At 39.1% G+C, this 22,569-nt stretch overlaps 1 protein-coding gene across 3 annotated transcripts in view; it reads right to left on the bottom strand.

Annotated features, from left to right (window-relative positions):
• Positions 1–553: 553 nt before the first annotated feature.
• kcnn1.S (potassium channel, calcium activated intermediate/small conductance subfamily N alpha, member 1 S homeolog) overlaps positions 554–22,569 on the bottom strand; it is a 54,836-nt gene continuing 32,820 nt past the window's right edge. The window contains exons 7-9 of one of the 3 annotated variants that reach the window (XM_041580025.1): positions 13,803–13,811; positions 11,169–11,238; positions 554–1,583 (exon numbers count right to left, since the gene is read on the bottom strand). In XM_041580025.1, coding sequence (XP_041435959.1) covers positions 1,299–1,583; positions 11,169–11,238; positions 13,803–13,811 — 364 coding nt within the window. In that variant the 3' untranslated portion in view covers positions 554–1,298. The remainder of the gene's footprint in view (positions 1,584–11,168; positions 11,239–13,802; positions 13,812–22,569) is intronic. The other 2 variants (XM_018239887.2, XM_041580026.1) reach the window with 2 other exon arrangements.

Genomic DNA, 22,569 nt, shown 5'->3' on the forward strand with positions numbered 1-22,569 from the left:
TTTAGGTTAACTTAAAAGAAAAGCACATGGTGGATTTGGAAGATTAATTTGTGCTCATCTATTAAATAGATAAGCTTTAACCAACCCCTCCCACTTCCATTTTGGCTGAATAAAATTGATAACATTGCGGTCCATGTTTTATAACAATTGGCAAGAAATTTTCTATGGCCAGAAATATGATGAAGACATGGACACACACACACATTACATTCAGAAACCCACTCTTCCTTTGGGGAGCCCATGACATTCAGGAAAGAATTAAATATTGTTTTGTAGAGCTCCTGCAATGCTGAGGTACCCTACACATATGCCAGCTATACTTACCTGATGGCTTCCCTAGCACAGGTTTATGCTTGATGTTTTGGGCCTGAACTTTCAGAAGCACCAGGAAATTACCCAATGTCCTTTTGAAGAAGATGTGTATACGTGCCAGTTTTTTTAAGCCTCCCATATTAAATTGGCAGGTTTTTTTTTAAATAAATTAGAAACAGATTCTAATAACAAAAGCCACCCACCCTTGCCTCTCTACATAAATACATGCCATCCAGTGGGGCAGTACACTTGTATATGTCATATTACACCACTCCAGGCCGTTAGATTAAAAAAATACAGTTCTGATCTTTTTTAATAGCTAAATTATCTATATATAAATATATGCATGTATATTTATATATACATATTTATGTATGTAAACACACACACGTACAGTCCAAAACCTTACTTAAGGACCATATTCACCATAACCCCTTACTACCAGGTGGGCATTCCAGGCTTTTCTGGTAGCAATGGGGCTAAAAAGGACCCTGCCTTCTAGGCGTTTATTAAAATATATGTGAAAACATTCTTTCTTCTTTATAATGGGAGTTATGAAAAATATGGCCAATAACTTACCAATGGAAGGCTCCTGAAAAGGAAATAGGCATTGAAGACATCCTTAAAAATCAGACTTTAAGAAAATAAACAATTTTTTTTTCCTTTAAAGATTTGGGGAGATTAATAAATCTCAAATTACTGTTCATGGTAAGCCCTGAAGCAAGGAGGAGGTTAATCGCGCCACTGCGCGTACACACGTGTGCGTGTTTACACAAACATTTTGTTGTTGTTGTTTTTAATAGAACTTTCACTCCAGCATTTTCAAAGAACCCGCAGGGGTTAACAAATATCCAAGGCTTTTAAGAAAAAAAGCTGACATAATCAAACCACACAGTGGCTATGAATAATTAGTAATAATAAGTGAACTCATTAAGTCTTCACTCCACTACTCCCACTCACACTGTTTTCTCTTCCCTGGCACTCATTCAGCCGCTGTCTGAAGAGGTGTGGGGAGCGGTGGAAGGAGAAGTACGTCGACGTGGTGGACTCCATGAATTGTCTGAGCTGTTTGAAGGGGGAAATGGGCGATGGGAGCGTAGAAGGAAGAGCTCTCCCTGCTCTCGGAGCAGGGTGTGAGCAATCAGCCCAGGCAGAGACTGAAGGGAGCTGTTTAAGGAGTCTACCTTTGTCTCCAAGGTTATAATCCTCTTCTCAAGGTCTTCATTGCGTTCTTGTAGCTCAGACATGAGGTCATACATTACATTTTGGGTCTGAACAGGAATACATAAACAACTGTTAACATTCATGACACTATGGGAACAGATTGATCACATTTTTTTTTTCACTTTTTTGTCAACAGTGAAAAGTCAGATTTTCTCAAATGTATAGTTATTATGCTCAGAATGAAAAGATATGGAAAAAAAAATATAGATTGAATTGCTTAAGTCACCTATAGACATGTAACAAAAACATTCTTCGCCTTGTCCATAACATTTTGCAGGCTTCCACACTTTTGTCCCATAGGATAAAATAATGTTTACATGCTGTAAATAAAGTTGGGGAGGTAACTTTATAGAAAAGTCGTGAAAAGCTTTCACAAATTAAAAAAAATTGGACCTGTGGGAAAAAAATTTTGGTCTGTTCCCCATTTGTTTCAGAATGAACTCTATTGATATCTAATAATTTAAGAGAGAAGTCAATGTCAAACAGTTACTGTGATAGCTAATTATTAATTACTATCTTTATGTTGTGTTAGAGTTTCACAGATCTTTTGAAGTCTGAGTTCCTGGGTTGACTGGAGGAGAGTCAAACTACATTCAAAGGGATGCTTAAAGGATCCTAAAAATGGATATGGCTAGAAATGCTAGATTTTATTGAACCAGCCTAAGGGTTCAGCATCTCTATAGTAGGAATGATCCAGGCTTTCAACGTCATCACGTGACAAACACATACTCAGTGTGCTTTGAGCAGCTGAACAACTTGAGCTTTGAGGTCGTCACAAATCTCAGAAAATGAGATTGGCATGTCATATAAGCGGATGCTACAGGTTGATGATTCAATTCTGATGCTAAGTGTGCTGGTCTCTGTGCTGCCATGTAGTAATTATCTGTATTAATTACTAATCAGCCTTATAATGTGATATTTATATTATAGATGTGCAGTATATTGTGAGTTAATTCCTAAGCTCAGTAACTGACAGCAGCACAAAGCATGTGCAGTAAACAGCAGATAAGAAGATGTGGGCCACAGATTTTCCCTGCTAAAGGACTGTGGTTGACTCGGGCTGGTACAGAAGCCCAAAACACAGTGCCCTACTTTAGTCAAGCTTTAGTTCTCCTTTAAAATGAAAGTTCTTAAATCTGCAGTATGTTTATTGCTGCAGCCCAAGCAATATGTTTCAGTCTAACATTTGGAAAATTGTGGTGACCCCAAAACATGATCTGCATTCACTTTGTCATTACCCTTCAGTAATAACTTTATTGACTCTATTTTTCTAGTTACATCCCTAATGAGCTGCAGTCCTCTTAACAAGAACACTGTATTTGAGCTGTAAAGTTGGTCAAGTAGTACGGGGCAATTCATTCCAGAGCAGGTTAAAGAATTCACTCAAGTTATTTTCTGATTTTGGATCTCCCAAACCAGAAAGGTAATAAAGGTACCCCTAAGAGTTATTTAACGTCCGGATGCACTGATTCCTGTGTTTTAAATTTGAAGTTGAATTTACAAATTACGAGTTTAGATTTGGAAAAATTTTTGTGAAAAAGTCTGTATTATTCTGAATCCAAAATAACGAATGACCAAAATATTGGGCAGTGACATGGGGGGGAGGCGGGTGACAACTAATGACATGGCAATCAGCGATTGTCTAATCGCCATGTCATTCACATCAATGTCCTGTCTGGATTTCCAAATTAGGACCCTGCCAACCCTACTGCAGCTTACTTTCCAGTCTGGCCATTGCAAAGATATTTGCTTATCCATTTAGATGGTTACATTGGATGGTTGTGTACAATCAGTTTGGTTGGGAATTACAATTTGGAGATGCAGAATCCAGAACAGGGGATTTAAAAAGTATATCCTTTTTGGGCACATTTTGTTAGGTGTGTACCTTGTGTAACAGCACCCAAATACTTGGTAACAGCAAAGATCAGGGCTGGTCCCAGTCAACTGGGCAGCTTGGCAATTCAGCTGGCCACCATGCTACCCCCGTGCAGACATGCACCTGCGCTGTAGCAGATGGGAGGGGAGAGAGAGCAGCTGAGGTTAGGGTTGCCTCCTGTTCGGTTTTGACCCAAACAGTTCGGTTTTTGTAAGGTCTGTTCGGGTCTGAACTTTCTGTTTGGTTTTCAGCCGTATGAAACCCGAACAATAATCTGGCCAATGCATAAAAAGCATTTAAATACCAAGATACTCACCTCAACATGGCTTAGTTACCATCAAGTACAGTTCATTTCTTCTTAATACAGATACAAAAAAAAAAGCAAATCAATCAAAAATAAGAATGTTTTTTTCTAAATTAGCATTGCTGTATTTCAAAGCTTTCTGGATAACTGATTTCTGTATAATAGATCTCATACTTGTAATTAAAGGATTGGGCTTAATCATCAAGCAGAATATATCTAGAGATAGGGTTGCCTCGTGAGTGGTTTTGAACTGGGCATCAACACTTAAATATTGAGAATACTGGATAGAAATCCAGCCAGTTGCATCTAAGTGATGCAATAACTTTGCCCTGGTGTCATAACTCCACCAACATCATTGTGCCCACCTCTGATGTCATCATGCCTTTTCCTACATCACTGCCCCACCCCCAATGTTATCTGCCTTGCCCCCCATGTTCGTGTTTAGCCATAAACAAAGGTGGCAACTCTAGCTAAGGTAAAGGGCAGGTAGGGGCGAGCATGACAACTAGGACTAGGGGTAGGCAGAAGACCCTTTAACAGGTATCTGTCCAGTGTCCCCCCCCCCCACACTGCATCATTTCACCCAAGACAAGTGCCTCTTCTGTCTATCCATAGTTCCGGTCCTAGCGAAGATGTAGCTAATATTTGGGTTACAGAAAACCTCATCAGTGAAGATAATTAACAATCAGCTTGTGATAAAGATAGCTAAAGGGCTAAAACTACCACCATGGTGACACCAATGTTATAGTATCCTTTTTTAAAGAGATACTGACACTAAAAAACTACTTTTTAAAATATGGATGTACATTAAACGTTACCTATAGGCCATGCTGATTGTTGTTTGCTGAGAGGTTTGTTTTTGTAAGTAATTGTTAGTTGAAGTTCCTAAACCTGACTGTCCCATCTCAGCCTCTCAGTTATGCTAATGGACTCCTGCTGCACAAATATGGCAGCCCCCTCATAGGCGCTCACATGGAGTCAGATAGGTACTGTAAAATCATTGGGCAAATACTTTATCTCAAAATTATAAGAAGCATGCAAGGTAAATTTTATGGGACATGTAAAAAAAGGTTACATTTCTGGTGTCAGTATCTCTTTAAACCAAAGCTATTTACATGTTCCTTGCTAAGGTCAATGACACATAAACAGCATTGCATCACAAACTAAACAGCAGATGCCTTCTCATTCACAGATATAGAAAATATATTTTGCACATCCAACACTGGGCCAAGATAATATTTGTGATCATGTACAGTATATACAATCCACAATTTTTTACTGCTCTGATGAATTTCCCCAGTAGAGAAATGCCTGAGACCACCCATGCCACTCCCGATTGACCTTAATGGAAAAGGTGCTTATTGACCTGAAAATGCTCTAATGCATGTCTTTGGATGAGAACAGTTTGTACCTTCCGCATCAGAAGGTTTCCAATAGAGTCAATGAGAAGTGGCACAAGCAGTTTAAGAGAAAGCCTGAATAAACCTACATTTCTCTTGAAAATATACTTGGAGGTAAGAGAGGGGAGGTAGGGGGGTATAAAGTGGAAGCACTGTACTACTGCATCAAATGCAGAAGGGTACTGGTCCAACAATGGACACATGATGGATTGGTAGGTGTGACCAATATTTGGTGATATTTGGAGCTCTTTAAAACCTTTGGTTGAACTTTTCTCTTCTCCAATAACTGCTGGCTACATAGATACATTATTCAATAAAATATACATTGGTGAGTATATAGATTACCCACCCTGGGTATAGGCAGAATCAAGTGTTCAACTGTAACAGCCTGTGGTCCAGATCCTAAGAAGCACCATATATGGTATTTGCAAGAACTAAATCAATGCCCACTGGTGCATGAAAATGCATTTTAGGGCCCCCCAAAGCTTTTTAGCCCAGCCCAGGTAATTTCCATTTCATGGCACAGACTTGTTTTACCTATACAATATGCTCTGTGCTATTCACAATTTGAATTATGCACTGATGCCATAACATCTCATATTGTACAGCTGGAGAGATATTGTCAGAAGTAAAAGATAAGGCAACAGTATGAGGGGTTTGACGGCTTAGCAGACTAAAAATCCTAAAATGTGGACGAAGAATGAATGGGGCCATGGATTATGCATTGATTAGTGCTTGTTTTGTAGTTGCACTGAGGGATTGAGTTATGAAAGAGAATAAGCAAGGCAAAAAGAATATTACTGCCTCTTTGATTAGCTATTTGTTTAGTTCTACAGAACCCCCAGAAATGTATTTATTAATGAATCCATTTATAAAATAGAGGAGAAAATGCAGTTGTCCAATCTGCAGTCCTTTAGCTTTATTATAGCTAGCAACCTCCCCCAACAGGTAATGGCTATAAGATGTGCAGTTCAGCAAAGCAAAAGGGCCACAGTTGGACATCATTAGACTAAAAGGTTTCCTTGAAAAAATGTTCATATAAATAGCCCAAACCCCTGCTCCTCCCATCTGTGGGTCTAGTAGCAACATCCTCTGCAAAGGGCACAGCCACCCATGTCTCTCATATTAGCAGGGCTGTCAGCTGGCTGACTCTCGCCAATAAGCGAATCACAGAGGGGGGGTCCAAGCATCACAAGTGCCTTGTTACTATGGAGCAGCTGCTGTACATTCATGAAAACTGTCAGCTGTGTTTGAGTTGAGTGAGCTGGATGTGGGATCTGCAGTGCGTGCTGCTATAAATACACAGAAAAAGCAGAGACCTTGCTGTGCATTTCTCCTACCATTATATTTTCCCTTCCAGCTAAATATTAGATTCAGCTAACAAAATTATATTTAATAACAGAAGATTGTAGCATGTGGTAAGGCCCCAGGACATTCTGGGGCCCTGGATTGGTTAAGCAAGGAGGTGATGCATTGAGCCAAGTCTTGTCAAACCTCGTTTAGCTTTAACTGAATCGACAGTGCCACAATTGAACTGCTGCCTTCCCCTTCAAGATGGGATTGTGCTAGCATTTTCTGCAGGTAACATAGTGAAGTCAAATAAAGGGCCACTTTAAGAAACACTGCAAGGACACATTTTTCATTGTCTTTACCTCTGTTGAACAGTAACACCTATATATCCACACCAAACACCAAAAAACAAAATGTTGCCCACTCTATTTGGGACCCAGCACCAAGACCAAACCCAATCACATATCGAGTTGGCAACCAGAAATTTTAAAACACTTGCTCAGTGGCAGTGGTCAATTCCTGGAAGTGGGAGCTAGTTTCTTACCTCACTGAACGGGGCATTTAGCCTCTCCTCTAATTGATCTCACTTCCATCGGTGGCCAAGGAGTCACCTAGACGAGCTCCCAGTTGGAGGGCTTCTATCCACACTGCAGGAATTGTATAGGTGTTCCAGATATTTCACTCTTGCTGCTCCAACACAACCCACTTTAATTTGGAGTAAATGGCAGGTGGTCTGCCCCACTTACACTATTACAATTTATAGGATGCTTAAGTGGCTCAAAGGTCACCTGTTTCTTTCCCCCCAAAACTACTGCACTCCAGTCTTCCCACCATGCACCTGCTTTTCAAGAGCAGTTGATCAACAGGAGCTGCTACCTTTACAAATTTAATTGCAGTGAAGGGCTCGGGCCACTGTTAAACTGCTTTCACCTTGCAAGAATCATGAGCTAACCTTTGCTCATTGAACACATGGACCATGTAGGTCTGTTATTTCACAGCAGGCATCACTTTCCCTGTTTTATCTTAGGCCCAGACTGCCCCAACTTGTGAAACAGTGTGTCCATGTAATGAAGATATTTCTCATATGTCAAACTACTCCTTGATGGCAACTGCCATAAAGAAGGCGTGCCCCAAAGCAGCCAATGATTCTTCCATCCAAAGGAGTGGGCATTTCAATGCATGCAAGCATTTGCTTATCCAACACCTTCCTTGTTTATGGATATCATAGTAATTAATCAAAAATTGCTTATAATTAAAGGGGTGAGTCACCTTTTCCATTAGAACGCACAAGTTTATTTGCCATCGCTTTATAAAAAATTTTTTATTTGCATCTACCTTTCTCTTCCTTTTGCCTTCCAGTGTTGCATCATATAAAAAAGAACTTGCTACTCCACGAATTATTTGATGCCTCCCTGACTTAAGACCTACCTGACTACATTTCTTATGGAGCTTTCAGAGCTGTGCTGTGCTCCAAGCAATTTCTTGGATCGAAAAGCCATTTGTACTGAAGCTGATACTTCTGAGATGAGACAAATGCTTAAATTTATCAAATGTTTAAATATACAGCATATGTCAAAAGTAATCATGCAAGCCTGGCACTTAAACAAGTAGCTTCAAATAAGGCACTATTTGGTTTAAAGCATAATAATATCAGAGATGGCAACCTTCCAGAGGTGGTTGCCAGAAAGTTTTGGATTACGCCTCTGGAATGCTGACCATGCCCAGCCACAACTCTGGCTCCAATCCCATACAAAGACAAAGTGTCAATTCAGATCTGCTATCAGTTGGCCCTTGTAAATATCTGGCAGCACTCCCCCCCCTACTGAATGCTAATGTTAAATAGTGATGTATATAAAAAGTCCTGGGGGCAGATTTACTAAAGGGGCGAAGTGACTAACGCTGGCGATGATTCCCAGCGTTACTGCTTTCAGGCACCAAATTTAATAATGGGTACAGGGATAACTTCGCTAGTGAAAGAGACAGATGCTAGTGGTCATTCGCACTCTATCGCCAGGCGAATTTTCACTCTGGCAAATGGACTTTACTCTGCAAATTCACTAATATGCGTATTTTACTGAACGTTACCTCTTTCGCCAGACTTGCCTTTGCCAGTTCAGACCAGTGGAAGTGCATTGGAGTGCATAGATCTTCCTCAATCTTCTGTTACTTACATCATATTTGTAGTGGAAAAAGTCCCAAAAACCACTGATAGGCTGCAAAAGTCCTTAAAACTGTTTTTGGGTAACCGGGTTCCTCCATACATTTTCTAACATATGGAACATAAACTAAACACTGGGCTCATGTGTAGGGTATTATAACCACTTTATTTTAATTATTAAGGCTCCCTGGACTTAGATGTAATGTATTTTCTGCAACATATAAGTCCATTCAACTTATAATATAATTAATGAAGTTGTGCTAGGCATAATCATTGCTTTGATTGCCGAAATAATGCTAGTGAATATTCGCCAGTGTTTCGGCGCCCTGGTCGCAACTTCACATTTTAGTAAATAAGAGTCGTCTGAGCAAATTTTTGCCTGGCGAAGTGCTGCAATGGCTGTGAAGCCATCGCTGGCGAATTTTCACCGCTTAGTAAATTTACCCCCTGGTGTCTTAAGAAATTACCTGACTCAATTCCTTTTGCATATGCAATTTAATAAGGATTTGCCAATTACATTGCTGCCTAATTATTCAATATGTACTTTAGTGAGATAAAGCAACTAACAGACCCTTTTAACTTGTGCCCAGTGCTGGAAAACAAGCAAGCAGAAACTCACACTCTTACATGTGACTCCACAAGTAAACTGCTTAGCTAAAAATGGTAAATGCTATTAAGCTATTTTTTTTTTTTTTTATAAGAAACATCCCTTAGGAATATTAGTTCCAATAAAAGTTTGAGTGTGGTGACAGTAACATGCAGGTCATGCAGCTCTGTGGCTCTTACAGCCACTGGCAGTTTGTACAACTATAGGTCCCAAAGCTTTTTTCTCAGCTCAGTAGTAAAAAATTGGATGTTTGCTTTGTTTATTATGACTGCACTATACCAATATATGAGACTGATTTATTGGATAAGTGCAAACTTTGCCATCCAGCCCATCCTTAATACACAACATGGATTGTTTATAAAAATCCCCTGCCATAAGCTCTCACTTAGATCTCATTAACAGAGGTAAGGGATTTCAGCTCAGCCTGCACCACATGCTGAATGCAGCTTAAGGTGCAAGACACAGCACTACAGGAAAAAGAAGCCATGTACTTATCACCTGCAATAGAGAGCTTTATAGCACTTGGCAAATGTTTACACTTCCTATCTACCTGTGTTGAAATAAGGCTTAGATAAATATGGTGCTGCCAAACTGTCAACCCTCTCTGCATATTATTTAAAATTACCATACTGATTCCCCCAGTGTGGGTGTAGTAAAGGGCATGGCCAGGATATAGAGGATAGGCTGAAACTAAAACCATAGATTTATTTCTTGAGAGGCTGACATTTCTAAGACATTCAGTCCTGGATTCCTACTCTCAGGCTAGGAGGATTTCATATCTCAGTCAAAAACCTGACTCCTCTAGCAGGGAATCTTTGACTGGAAATCTAGCTGTTCCCAAGTCCTGCTTGTCTCTTGGGAAAAATAGGTTGAAGGCACTGGGCATGGGGAAGGAAGCAAGGCATAGCAACATCATAGCAAGCCCTTGGGCAGTTGTTTTTGAATACTCAAAAATGTTTAAGGGATCAGTAAAATCAAAAAATGAAAATGTTATAAGTATTAATGGTAAATCAGGTGTGTTTGCATCAGATACATTACTATAGTTGCTGTGTGACTATAGGGGCAGAAGTCACACATTCATCTGTAACCCCCTTACATTGATTGACATCAGTAGAATTTTTTCGTACCCATAAGTATAGACAGGTCAGACCATCTGCCTATAGTATCAGCTGGATGTGATTGGTCGGATTATCAAGAGCAAACACATCCAGTGGTTTCTCAGAAGTTATATACACATCCCCAATGTGTGAAACAGCAGAATCCAATATGACTGGTTCTACCAAAGCTCAGACATAAAGTCTGGTGTTTCCCACTAAAGCAGATCCCACTGCAGGATCACACAAATGGGACTCACATCTGAAATCTGTACAGCTATGGAATCCGTTATAGAGAAACCTGTTATACAGAAATCTCAGTTTTAATGAAATAATTCACATTTTTTCCCCTTTTTATCTCTAATAAATTCTAATAAGTTCCCTTAATATCTATAATAATAAAGTACCTTGTACCTGATCTCAATTCAGATACAAGTAATCCTTATGCAGAGTTAAGGTATGGTGATCCAAATTACAGAGAGATCCCTTATCTTGAAAATCCCAGATCCTCAGCATTTTGGATAACAGACCTCATAACTGTAGCATGAAGAAGGCAGTACAGAAAAACATCTGCTTTAGCGTGTGGCGAAGTACCACAAAGTTACCAGCAGGGGGAAACCTTTACATGTTGATATGTGTGTGTGAAGCTACTGAGGATGTAATTAGAGATGTAATTAGGATTACACACTGAGGGGAATCCTAGTGATATCATTGCCAGCGAGAGATGCCTTTTAAATTATTGAAACCATGAAAAATGCAAAAGGCAACTTTAAACACAGACAGACAGAGTTTCTCCTGAATATTATACAATGTAAACAGAGACCGTGGCTTTATCATCCGCCACATTGACGTTTCTCCTGCCACACGGATAATGACAGAGCATTGGAGCTGTAATTTGCTCACCTTTGCTAGATCCACCAAGGTGTTAGCCTGATCATTGAGCTTCCTCTGCTCCATTTTCATGCTGCGTAGCCTGGGGGGGGACAGGACAATGAGAATGACTTGGCAGAGCCACATCCCGGTTGGCCAATCACATGACACATGCAAAGCCACTGCCAACTTCCCTTCACTCACAAAAAATATCTTATACATATTAACCCCTCCAGAATTCATGAGATTATTCCTGTAGACATCACCGGCACTGGCAGGGTTAATAATCCGCTCGATGTATTGTATGCATTTGGTCATGCGATATTAATTGTTAAAAATAAGCGAGCAACTGTCTGCATAGCACTGATATGGAGAAGGGCCACATTCTTGCAAGAGAGGCCTGCCGAGCATTGCAACCCTAGTGTAAGGACAGAAACTGCAAATACATTAAACATCTTTGCATGCGTCGTTATGCATTGTTTTGTTCATGAGCACTGCTACTGGCATTGTGCAGTGGAAATTAAATGTCTGTAAGAAGCCCAAGCAGCCACTGCAACCCTTCCTAATAATGAGCATGCTGCTTTATGCAATGATGCATTCATCTCATGCACTGACATGGGATTGCCAAGGGAGAGCTCTGGGAGTTAGTGCTTTGAGGCCTACAGGCTTGAAATCAGTTCCTGTGTCTATCCTATGTAGTTAGAATGGGCAAATTCATCTAGTATATATATATATATATATATATATATATATATATATATATATATATATATATATATATATATATATATATATATATATATATATATATATATAGATACATACAGGAGAGCACACCTATACAAATCAAATGCCCCGCACTCAGGTCCACAAACATATGCGGTTTTATTGAAAATCCATTTTGGTCACCTTCCTCTGGGACAAAAAAGATTACATTATGTGACCAACAGTTGACTTTTCAATAAAAAACACTTTTGTTTTGTTGTTAAGACAAAACAAACAACTCTTAAAACATGTTTTATAAAACACAAGAGCCCTGAAAGTCCTGTAAATTATATTCTCATAAATGGTGTTTAGTGATGTCATCAGTAATAATCCGTGCTAAGTGATGTCATTTCTATCACATGACTTGCTGAAACTATTGTATTATAATAAATAAAGTACCCCTTGTTGAAAAAAAATATATGAGGGAATTCAAAAAGTTATCTCTCAGTTCCAAGACCTGCGTCTTGTATAGTTTACAATAGGGGATACTTTTTTCACTAGTAAATACATGTTAATAATAATATATAAAGGTAATTTGTAATAAAATCAATTCTAATCAGTGCTTAGTGATGTCACTTTGTCTCGTTTTATTTAAACTTGTGTAATATAAAGTCTACCCCCTGTTATAAAATATGAAGATATTAGATTAGTTAATTTATGGTTCACCAACCTATGTTTAAAAGAAAATAAATATATATATAAGCTTGCAACCATGTGCCTTTATAAGATCATAAAACTCCTCAGAAGGGCTTATTTATGTCTGCAAGCACAGTGAGTACAGTGCAATTTCAAGCACCATGTTTTTCCCTATAATGCAGTGTTTTTTCCCAGAATTCCAGCATTGTTGTGGTCGCTTGAGCTGCGCGGAAAATTTTTGAAGTTCGGTTGTCATTATTTCTGGTGTACAGTGTGCAAGTGATACATGCACCTATTTTTTAGACTCAAGTGAGCTGCAGGGAATCCTTAAGCTGAAGGTGGAGGTAACTCCAGGTTTTCTCTGTGTCAATAGGTACAGCAGTGCTCAATTCAGAACAAAAAGTGTGCAGCTGTGAGCACAACTATACCGAGCTACAATGAGAGTATTTTGACATAAGTACCTTGGTGTGAATGTGAACTGTGTTTGCAATCATAAATTCGCCCTAGTGACATAATATCCTTTTAATTTACAATAGGGGGTTATTATTTAATAAGTTAAATAATAAGAAAAGGCTATATTCTGTGCAACACACAACACTGTACTATAAAGGTGCACGATATAGTCCAGCACTAGAGTCCTCCACTGCAATTCTGGCTACTTTCTTGCTGCACAAATACAAAGATAAAGTAAGTTACTCATATTATTACAGTGACAACTGTTAAAGTCACCTGTGTCATGTGTGAACTGCTACACGAGGAATAATGAAAGCTAAGTTTGGCAACCAAAATACAGGCATTTTACTATTTTACAAGTTATGACACTTTTCAAAGTGTTGTAACTTTGTCTAGACACGATCACATAGTTTTGTGTATCTGCCTGATATGAGCTGTTATGTAGTTTCATGTGAAGCTATTTAGTGAAGGCCAGAACTAGCTTTAGAACTATTGTAGGGTGATGTTGGTTTTAGCCTTATGATGTACAGTGAATAATTTTGTTCATCAGTCCTCCTTGGCAGTCTGGACTCTAAAACCAGTCAGCATTACTATATAAAGCAGCATACTCTTCATAAAGAAAGCAGGAACACCATAAAGAAAGATAACAGGATTTCTCATTCATCGTTGAATGAAAAACCACAGAATGATCTTAGAGATGAAAACCAGAATTATACAGTTAGTTGAAGTCCCATGCAGGCAAGCACTGATACATACACCTGAGGAGGGTATTTGTAGAGGATGAGAGGGTGTTAGAGGGAGAGAGGAACTTACTTCTGAGCCCTGGTGGGGAGGATTTAGCAAAACAAAGACAAAACACAATAGAATTCTATTTTTGTTGCTGTTAACAAACAGGACAAAAAACACACAATATAACACAGCTATTAAAGGACTTGGGGTTACACAATTCATTCCAAGGATTTACAGCAATAGTTGTCAAGCCTCCCTTGCTAGTCCAGTTTTTGGAAATGGACCCCCTGCAGATCCAACCTTTGGTCATGGCCTCACAGATATGATAAAATGATAGTGTCAGTCATTTGGCCATAATTACAAGAATAGCTAGGACAGTAAATACAGTCACCTCAAATCTCAACCTAAATCTCCTTCATACTAAGCTTTCAGGTGTATCTACATGAGCAAATGGCCATGCTTGCCAGTTTTAACTGGCCTTCAGTCTAAATCTAACCTAGCTCCAAGCTTCCTAGGAAGGCCAACTCCACAGTTTGGGAACCACTGCTTTAGAGAAGTCGGGTATTCTCAACCAAATACTATAAATTCTTTAAAAAATTTGAAATAGTCATTTCACCCTTGTAAGTGCTCAAAATAGCTACTGTTCTGATCTTTATCTGATTAGTTGTGGTTCAGATATTGGGGGTATTGAGAGCATCCTTAGGAAATCATTGTATTGGGTCCTTTGGAGCAGTTTGTCAGTTCTCATTCATTTTTAGATTGGGCAGGTCCCTCTGTTGCATTAGTGATTGGGGTCTGATGGTCTATATACAATCTGGTGTGGGTCTAATGGCTGATGTGTAGTCTGGAGAGGGCAAGTCTTATGACTTATGTGCAATCTGTAGTGGGTAGGTCTAATGTGTGATGAGTGATGGAGGAAGAATTACAACTAATGGTTTAGGGTTGACAGAAAAGGGCTGTCAGTTGTCTATTGCCTTTCTATTTATTATGATGATCCCCTCATCCAATTATAATAATACTTTGTGAGTAATAACAGATGTTTTCAATATCTTCTTTTTCTCATACAGGTATGGGATCCATTAACCGTTTATTCAGAAAGCTCTAGGGAAAGCTATGGGATGGCCGTCTCCCATAGACTTCATTTTATCCAAATAATCCAAATTTTTAAAAATGATTTCCATTTTCTCTGTAATAATAAAACAGTATCTTGTATTTCATCCAAACTAAGATCTAACTAACCCTTACTGGAAGCAAAACCAGCCTCATGGGTTTATTTAATGTTAATATTTGATTGAAAGATCAATTATCTGGAATGACCCAAGTCCCGGGCATTCTGGATAACAGATCCCATACCTGTATTTTGCTTTCCTCTCCCCCATTGCCCCCATTTAAAGCAAAACTTTCTGTGTTTGCCTCTGTCTCTCTTTTTTTCTTCCTCAACTCGTCATTCGTTTGGTTATTATGATTTTTGCCTGCATTGCTGCTGTATTTTAGTGCTGTCATGGCAACCATTTAAAGCGTTAGCTAAGTAATAAAGATCAGGGACATAGTACTAGAAGTTTTAAGGTAGACAGCAAAAATCTGCAGAAGTATGTAAGCCTTAAACATTTTGCATATGTGTATTAAACAGATGGATGTTTAAGTCTCACCTTATCATATAAGGTTGTCTTACCAAAGGCCATGGTCCCAAGGCCATTTCAGCCATAGTTTGCACACCAATATGGTGAATGTGGATTGTCAAGTGGGTTTATTCCAATACAAACTAGACAGGCTGTTTTTTATTATCTTTGGTGTTTGTAGGTAAAAGTCTGATCCTATTGATCTAGTAGGCACTGGCCATGTGTGCATGGATATCAATCGTCAGATTACTATTCAGCCCCTATTGTATCTGTGAGACTGTGTGGTTTCTATGGACAGAGGAGCACCTAAGTTGCTGGATGTTTCCACAGTGCTCAGATGTGTCTCATCTGTCCATAGAAACCACACAGTCTCACAGATACAATAAGGGCTGAATAGTAATCTCCCAAACTGGCAAGGCAGGGGTTAAGGGTGACTCACAGTTCAGAAGCAACTCTGCTCCTCCTCTCACTGTCCTTCTTCCTTATCAAAATGGCTGGAAGGCTGCAACCCATGATCACACAGGCAACAACTCAACTCCCAGCAAACTGCAGCGTCTCCCTCTGCAGATTAGTAGCAGTCTCTCTCTCACTGGCTGGTCACTAAACTGGTTGCAACTCAGCACTTCCAACACAACCAACTCTGCTGGCTGGGCCCCCCCTTCCTCTTTCCTTCTGGTTCTCTTGGCCTGGACTGCTATTGGCCTTCACAGTCCGCAAACATGGTAGGGTTCTACACACACACACACATTAGTAATGCCCTAATATGCTGCCCTTATAATCCATTAAAGCGCAGGTGCAGGACAGGGAAGAAAAAATGGTTTGAACCAACCAGCACCTTTATTCTATCCTTAAATCATCAAAGTTCAGACACCCCTAACTGCATTCATCCTTTGGTTAAATTTAGGACCTAGGGGCCCATTCACTAAGTTCGAGTGAAGGAATAGAAGTAAAAATACTCGAATTTCGAGTAGTTTTTTGTGCTCCTCGACTATCGAATTGGCGTAAATTCGCCTGAGTAGAATCATTCGAATAGATCGAGCGCAAAAACGCTGCGACTATTCGCCCATTCGATAGTCGAAGTACTGTCTCTTTTAAAAATACTTCGACTGCCTACTTCGCCACCTAAAACCTACCGAATTGCTTTAAAAGCCTATTCGAAAGCCCCATGAGCTTGTTTTCTAAGTTTTTGATCGAATAAAATGGCATTCGATCGAATATTTGATCGTGCGACTATTCGCGACTATTCGACTATTCCCCAGTCGAATTTCGAGGGATTTAACCCCTCGAAATTCAACCCTTGATACATCTGCCCCTTAGTGTGCAATAGAAAGAATGGAGCTGCATTTTAATGATAATCATAGATGAGAGAATTAGTTATGCTGTAATGCAGGAAGATATGTGACTAAATAAAAACCAAGCAACATATTGGTATGCTGTCCACTAGGGTGAGCAGCAATGTCACTTTTCCTTGTGAAAGAAGGCAGGGCTTAAGTATCTGCAGTATACAGGGTCAGTAAATAATGAAGATAAATCAGTAATTAATGAAGATGAATTTACTGCATGCAGGCCCAGATTAAATAAAATACTGATTACACGGTTCCATAGTACAGACCTGGAATTGTGTATTTTTTTAGCAGATGCTTATTATAGGCCCACTTTCATTTTCCCCTGCATACTTGTTAGGTTATAAACACAACTCTTTTTCAGTTCATTAGTACTGTTTAAATTAAATTATTACAGCTGGAATGTATATGACATGAACTAGCTACTAGACTGTTGGCTTTTCCTTTTTGCTAAGACAGATATGACTGCAACACACCTGCCACCTTGGTGTTTCAGTGATATTTTATGGATTCTCATAGAAACCCTAATTATTTATCCAATTATATCTAGCTCTATGTCTAAAGTAGCTAATTAGATTTCTTAACAAGACAACAGCTTATTAAAATAAAAACAATAAGACAAAAACATTTACAGTCCTATAGAGCAGGCTGTTTGGCTTCTTGAATTTCCTAACATAGGTACCAGTACAACAGCAGATAGTCAAAGCAATCAGTCACACCTTTATAGAATTTTGTAGCTTGTGGTCAGTCTCATTGCTGGTTGCTATAGGGAACTGCAGTTGTGCTGTTGCATTGCTGTTGCATTGTGTTTGTACATGAGACATATGGTGTTAATAGATTTGAAAAGAGGGTATGAAGTTTGTTCATGTTCATAGCAACATACTGTATGTACATCAATTCACACAGCTATATAATATTAAATTACTGATAATCCTACCAAGCAGTGTCACATTACTTTAAACCCTGCTTACCTTTTACTTATCTTAATCTTACCAATACATTAGAAATTATACCCCATAACAGATAAAGGGAAAAACAAAGTGAAATGAAGAATTGATGGATGGATGAAATGTGACTTATCTTTGTATAATGGTGCAAAGTTTGCTACTAGACTAGTAACCACTAGCAACCAAATCAGCAGATAACATATACTGGTCTCCTGTTTGATAACAAACATCTGATTACGTTATTCGATCTGACACTCTGTGAACCTTTTATTACATTACTATAATGAAAGGGTACTGGGGAGAGAGGGAAGAGAGAGAGACATGGAACATATGTAGAAAGGAACGTAGATTTGAAACTTGCCAAGGAACTTGAGTTAAATTGGAGGAGAATTAATAAGTTTGAGGATAAACAGCCAGGGCAAAGAAGGAGATAGTTATGTATGAGGTTATAGGTCGTACACAACAACAAACACATACTGTAAGTGCAATCAAAGCATGCTGGTTAAGGGTAGATACTCAAAGGACACAGACAGCAGTTACCAGGCACTCGCCAAAGTGTACTATCCATTGTAGTAATTAAGGCTAAGAAGAACCAAAAGGTAAATAAACATGGCTAGAACCACTGCTGGTTGAAGGGATCCTGTCATCGGAAAACATGTTTTTCTCAAAATGCATCAGTTAATAGCGCTACTCCAGCAGAATTCTGCACTGAAATCCATTTCTCAAAAGAGCAAACAGATTTTTTCATATTCAATTTTGAAATCTGACATGGGGCTAGACATTTTGTCAATTTCCCAGCTGCCCCCAGTCATGTGACTTGTGCCTGCACTTTAGGAGAGAAATGCTTTCTGGCAGGCTGCTGTTTTTCCTTCTCAATGTAACTGAATGTGTCTCAGTGAGACATGGGTTTTTACTATTGAGTGTTGTTCTTAGATCTACCAGGCAGTTGTTATCTTGTGTTAGGGAGCTGCTATCTGGTTACCTTCCCATTGTTCTTTTGTAGGGATGTAGCGAACCGCCGCCGATGTGTTCGCGAACGCCGTTCGCGAACACCGGCATAATTTGCGAACTGTTCGCGAACTGTTCGCGAACTTCGATCATCCGAAAATCGTTCGATTCGAACGATCGAAGGATTTTAATCGTGCGATCGAACGATTTTCGTTCGAATCGAACGAAAATCGTTCGATTTTAGCGATCGAATGGTCGAATGGGCGACCGATTTTGACGCGAACGCCTATTGGCGAACGTCGCGCGACGTTCGCGAACTTGCGGCGGACGCGAACAGTCGAAGTTCGCGCGAACTAGTTCGCCGGCGAACAGTTCGCTACATCCCTATTCTTTTGTTGGGCTGCTGCTGGGGGGGGGGAAAGGGAGGGGGTGATATCACTCCAACTTGCAGTACAGCAGTAAAGAGTGATTGAAGTTTATCAGAGCACAAGTCACATGACTTGGGGCAGCTGGGAAATTGACAATATGTCTAGCCCCATGTCAGATTTTAAAATTGAATATAAAAAAATCTGTTTTCTCTTTTGAGAAATGGATTTCAGTGCAGAATTCTGCTGGAACAGCACTATTAACTGATTCATTTTGAAAAAAAAATGTTTTTCCCCATGACAGTATCCCTTTAAATAGGTGAACATGACCTGGGATCTGGATACATGTAGGGAACCACCATGTCCTAGAAGTGGAAGCATTCATTGATTTATGCATGAATGTTCTTTTAAATCCCTGAACCAGGGTCTAAAAATGATCACTGTACAACAGAAAATCATTGCCTGTTGCACTCTTGGACTGGGTTCCCAATAAATAAATAAACAGCATATGTTGAAGTAGTATTGGCAAGGCATAACTCCTCTCTCTTTTCCAAAAACCCACCAAGTTCAAAGATCAGCAATGCAGTATAAAGTGTCGACCCTGTCAAGGGACATTTACAAAATTTATCTTGAAGAAGCCCATAGAGGCAATATAAAAAGTTAAAGGAATAGTTCAGTGTGAAAATAAAAACTGTGTAAACAGATAGAATAAAAAATGTTTCTAATATAGTTAGTTAGCCAAAAATGTAATGTATAAAGGCTGGAGTGAACAGATGTCTAATAAAACAGCCAGAATCCAACTTCCTGCTTTTCAGCTCTATAACTCTGAGCTAGTCAGCGACTTGAAGGGGGGCCACATGGTACATTTCTGTTCAGTGAGTTTGTAATTGATCCTCAGCATTCAGCTCAGATTCAAAAGCAACAGATATGACCCATGTGCCCCCCCCTCAAGTCTCTGATTGGTTACTGCCTGGTAACCAGGGTAACCAGTCAGTGTAAACCAAGAGAGCTGAAAAGCAGAAGTGAGTAGTGTCTGACTGACATGTTATACATCAAATCACTCCAGCCTTTATACATTACATTTTTGGCTAATTAACTATATTAGAAACATTCTTTATTTCGCGCAGCCTATCTATTTACCCAGTTTTTATTTTTACACTGAACAATTCCTTTAAAGGCCTGGAACCAGCTGTGCTCACAGTCAATTGTTTGGCACATTCACCATTATCCATATAGTTACAGTTTCGATGTTTGATGGAGAAATCGAGATGGAGAAATTACAAAGTATCCATTTTAAGTGTAGAAATGTTTAGTTAAGTTTGAGTCATCATTAGACATGACATTTACAGTTAAATTGCTTTTTTAAGTGTAGAATTTCATCTCTCAGTCTTGTAGGAGCAGTTGCTATTTAAATGTTTATCCCTGGATTGGAACTGTAAAGGAACCTGTAGCCTTAAGAAATAATTCCAGACCCTTTCCAATCATGTTAATTGCAGTGGAAAGCATGAAAGAGCCACCACACTGGAACACATGAAGAAACACTCATCTGTAAGAGTCCTTTGAATGGCCACACCGCATAGCCCCAGCACCCATACCTCACCATGGAATTCAATCACATGGGCTATCTGCTCAGTAGTCAGACTTATAAAACTTGTTCCTAACAAAAAAGGTGTCCTCCCTTTGGAAGCTGCTTTTAGCCAGCACTAGCTGCATGTTGCCTGTTGTATCTGTCCAGTATAACGTGGCTTGAAGCCTTTGTGCTTACAAGTCTCACAGCCACGACTATGGAATTAATCATTCAATTAGGAAGCAGACAATCCTAGTAAGATTGTCAGGGAGAATATAACCTTGGCTGGGAAAAATGGAAAAACAGAACAATGTGAAAAAGAAGGATGAACAAATGCAAGGGGCAAACAGGATGGATAAAGAATTTGATAGAAAGGATAAAGGAGATGTGGAACATAAGCCATGACAACCAAGATCCATTATGATAACTAAAGAGAAATAACAAATTCAACATAAAAATGAACAGTATTATATTAAACAAGCATGGCAAGCTTCTGCGCTCACTTGCATGTTCCTGGTGAATATGCAACCTAAATAACCCAGTATTCTGAGAAACAAAATGTGGCAAGCACCAGCTTTTTCTATATGGATACATGCTTTTGCCTTGCTGATATGTTATTTGACATAGCTAAGGTAAACAATAATAAAACTCACACCGACCCTTATTCAACAGTTAAGAACACAGGTGGTCTCTACTCAGTACTTGTTTCATTCTTTTTCAGTAAGCAACATTTATAGTTTTTAGCCACTGCCTCCTGCAGCTACTACCCTTCACTGTCACAGCTATTAACACAAACAACACAAAGAAGGTAAATTTTCACTCCTATTCTGTTAAGAAAAGCAAGTGGTATACAGTATAAACTGCTAAATCTTACTCTTTTGGCAGCTACTGACCTCCAGGCAAAAACATATCCTTGAAAGAGGAAAGACACAGGTATACACAGGTTAACTTGAGCAAAATTTCCCTTTATCTTTATGTACAGACTCATACACTGTACGGTATATTATTCTGTATCCATGCACACACACATTGGATGTCTCTCTGTATCTATGGACTCAAACAGCAGGTTTTCTGTATCCAAGCATGCACACCAACTACATAATTCTGTATCTATGCACAATTTCTATTAGCATTATACTTTATCAATGCAGGCTCAAACTTCCTCTATCACCATGCAGACACATAGGCTAGGCCTAATGTTATATCTGCAAACACAGATTTTATTTTCCTTTACTGTGCACACACATATTGCGTGGCTGTTTATGTCTACAAATGCATTAGCTCAACACTATTTCATATCTGTATTGCTTCACTCAAAGAAAACTTTAATCTTAATTCTATATTTATAGATACAAGCACATACATACCCACAGGCATCATTCTCTAAGTATAGCCACATGCGCACAGACTGAGCATTATTCCTTATTCCTAGAACAAAAGCCCAGTGGATGTAGACACAAACTCACTGACCATTATTTTATATGTGTTTTCCTGCAACTGCTATACATTTGTGACTTTTATCTGCAATAATGCTATTGTATGCCACATACTAGCTGTAATTATAATATGCCAAAATGCTGTCATGCTACCATGTTTCTTGTAGCCTGCACATTTTAACAGATCAGGGTATGGGATCCCTTACTTGGAAATCTGTTATCCAGAAATTCCAAATAGTAGAAAGCCATTCTTCTCTATTATATATACAACTTGTACTTGATGGTGGCAAAAGAATCCTCTTGGGTTTATATATTTTTTTATTAAATGGTAATCTAACAGATCCCCTAATCCAGAAAACGTCAGGTCCCAAGCATGCTTGGATACTAGATGTAATACCTGTACTTTAATTTATCGATTACACAGCGTTTATATGAGGCTGTTGGCCATCATTTAGTGATCGTCCCTAAGAGCTGGTATGTGCAGTCAAGTGACATCAATACTGCAGCTTGGAGGGTTGTGTTACCACTTGCGTTAATTGTAGTTATTGGATCATACTGTATCATTGTACCGTACATGGATTAATCATTACTGATGGGCTTTAAATGAAGCCTATTATCTCACAAAG

This window comes from Xenopus laevis, chromosome 1S (assembly GCF_017654675.1).
Source record: "Xenopus laevis strain J_2021 chromosome 1S, Xenopus_laevis_v10.1, whole genome shotgun sequence".
Lineage (NCBI taxonomy): Eukaryota > Metazoa > Chordata > Amphibia > Anura > Pipidae > Xenopus > Xenopus laevis.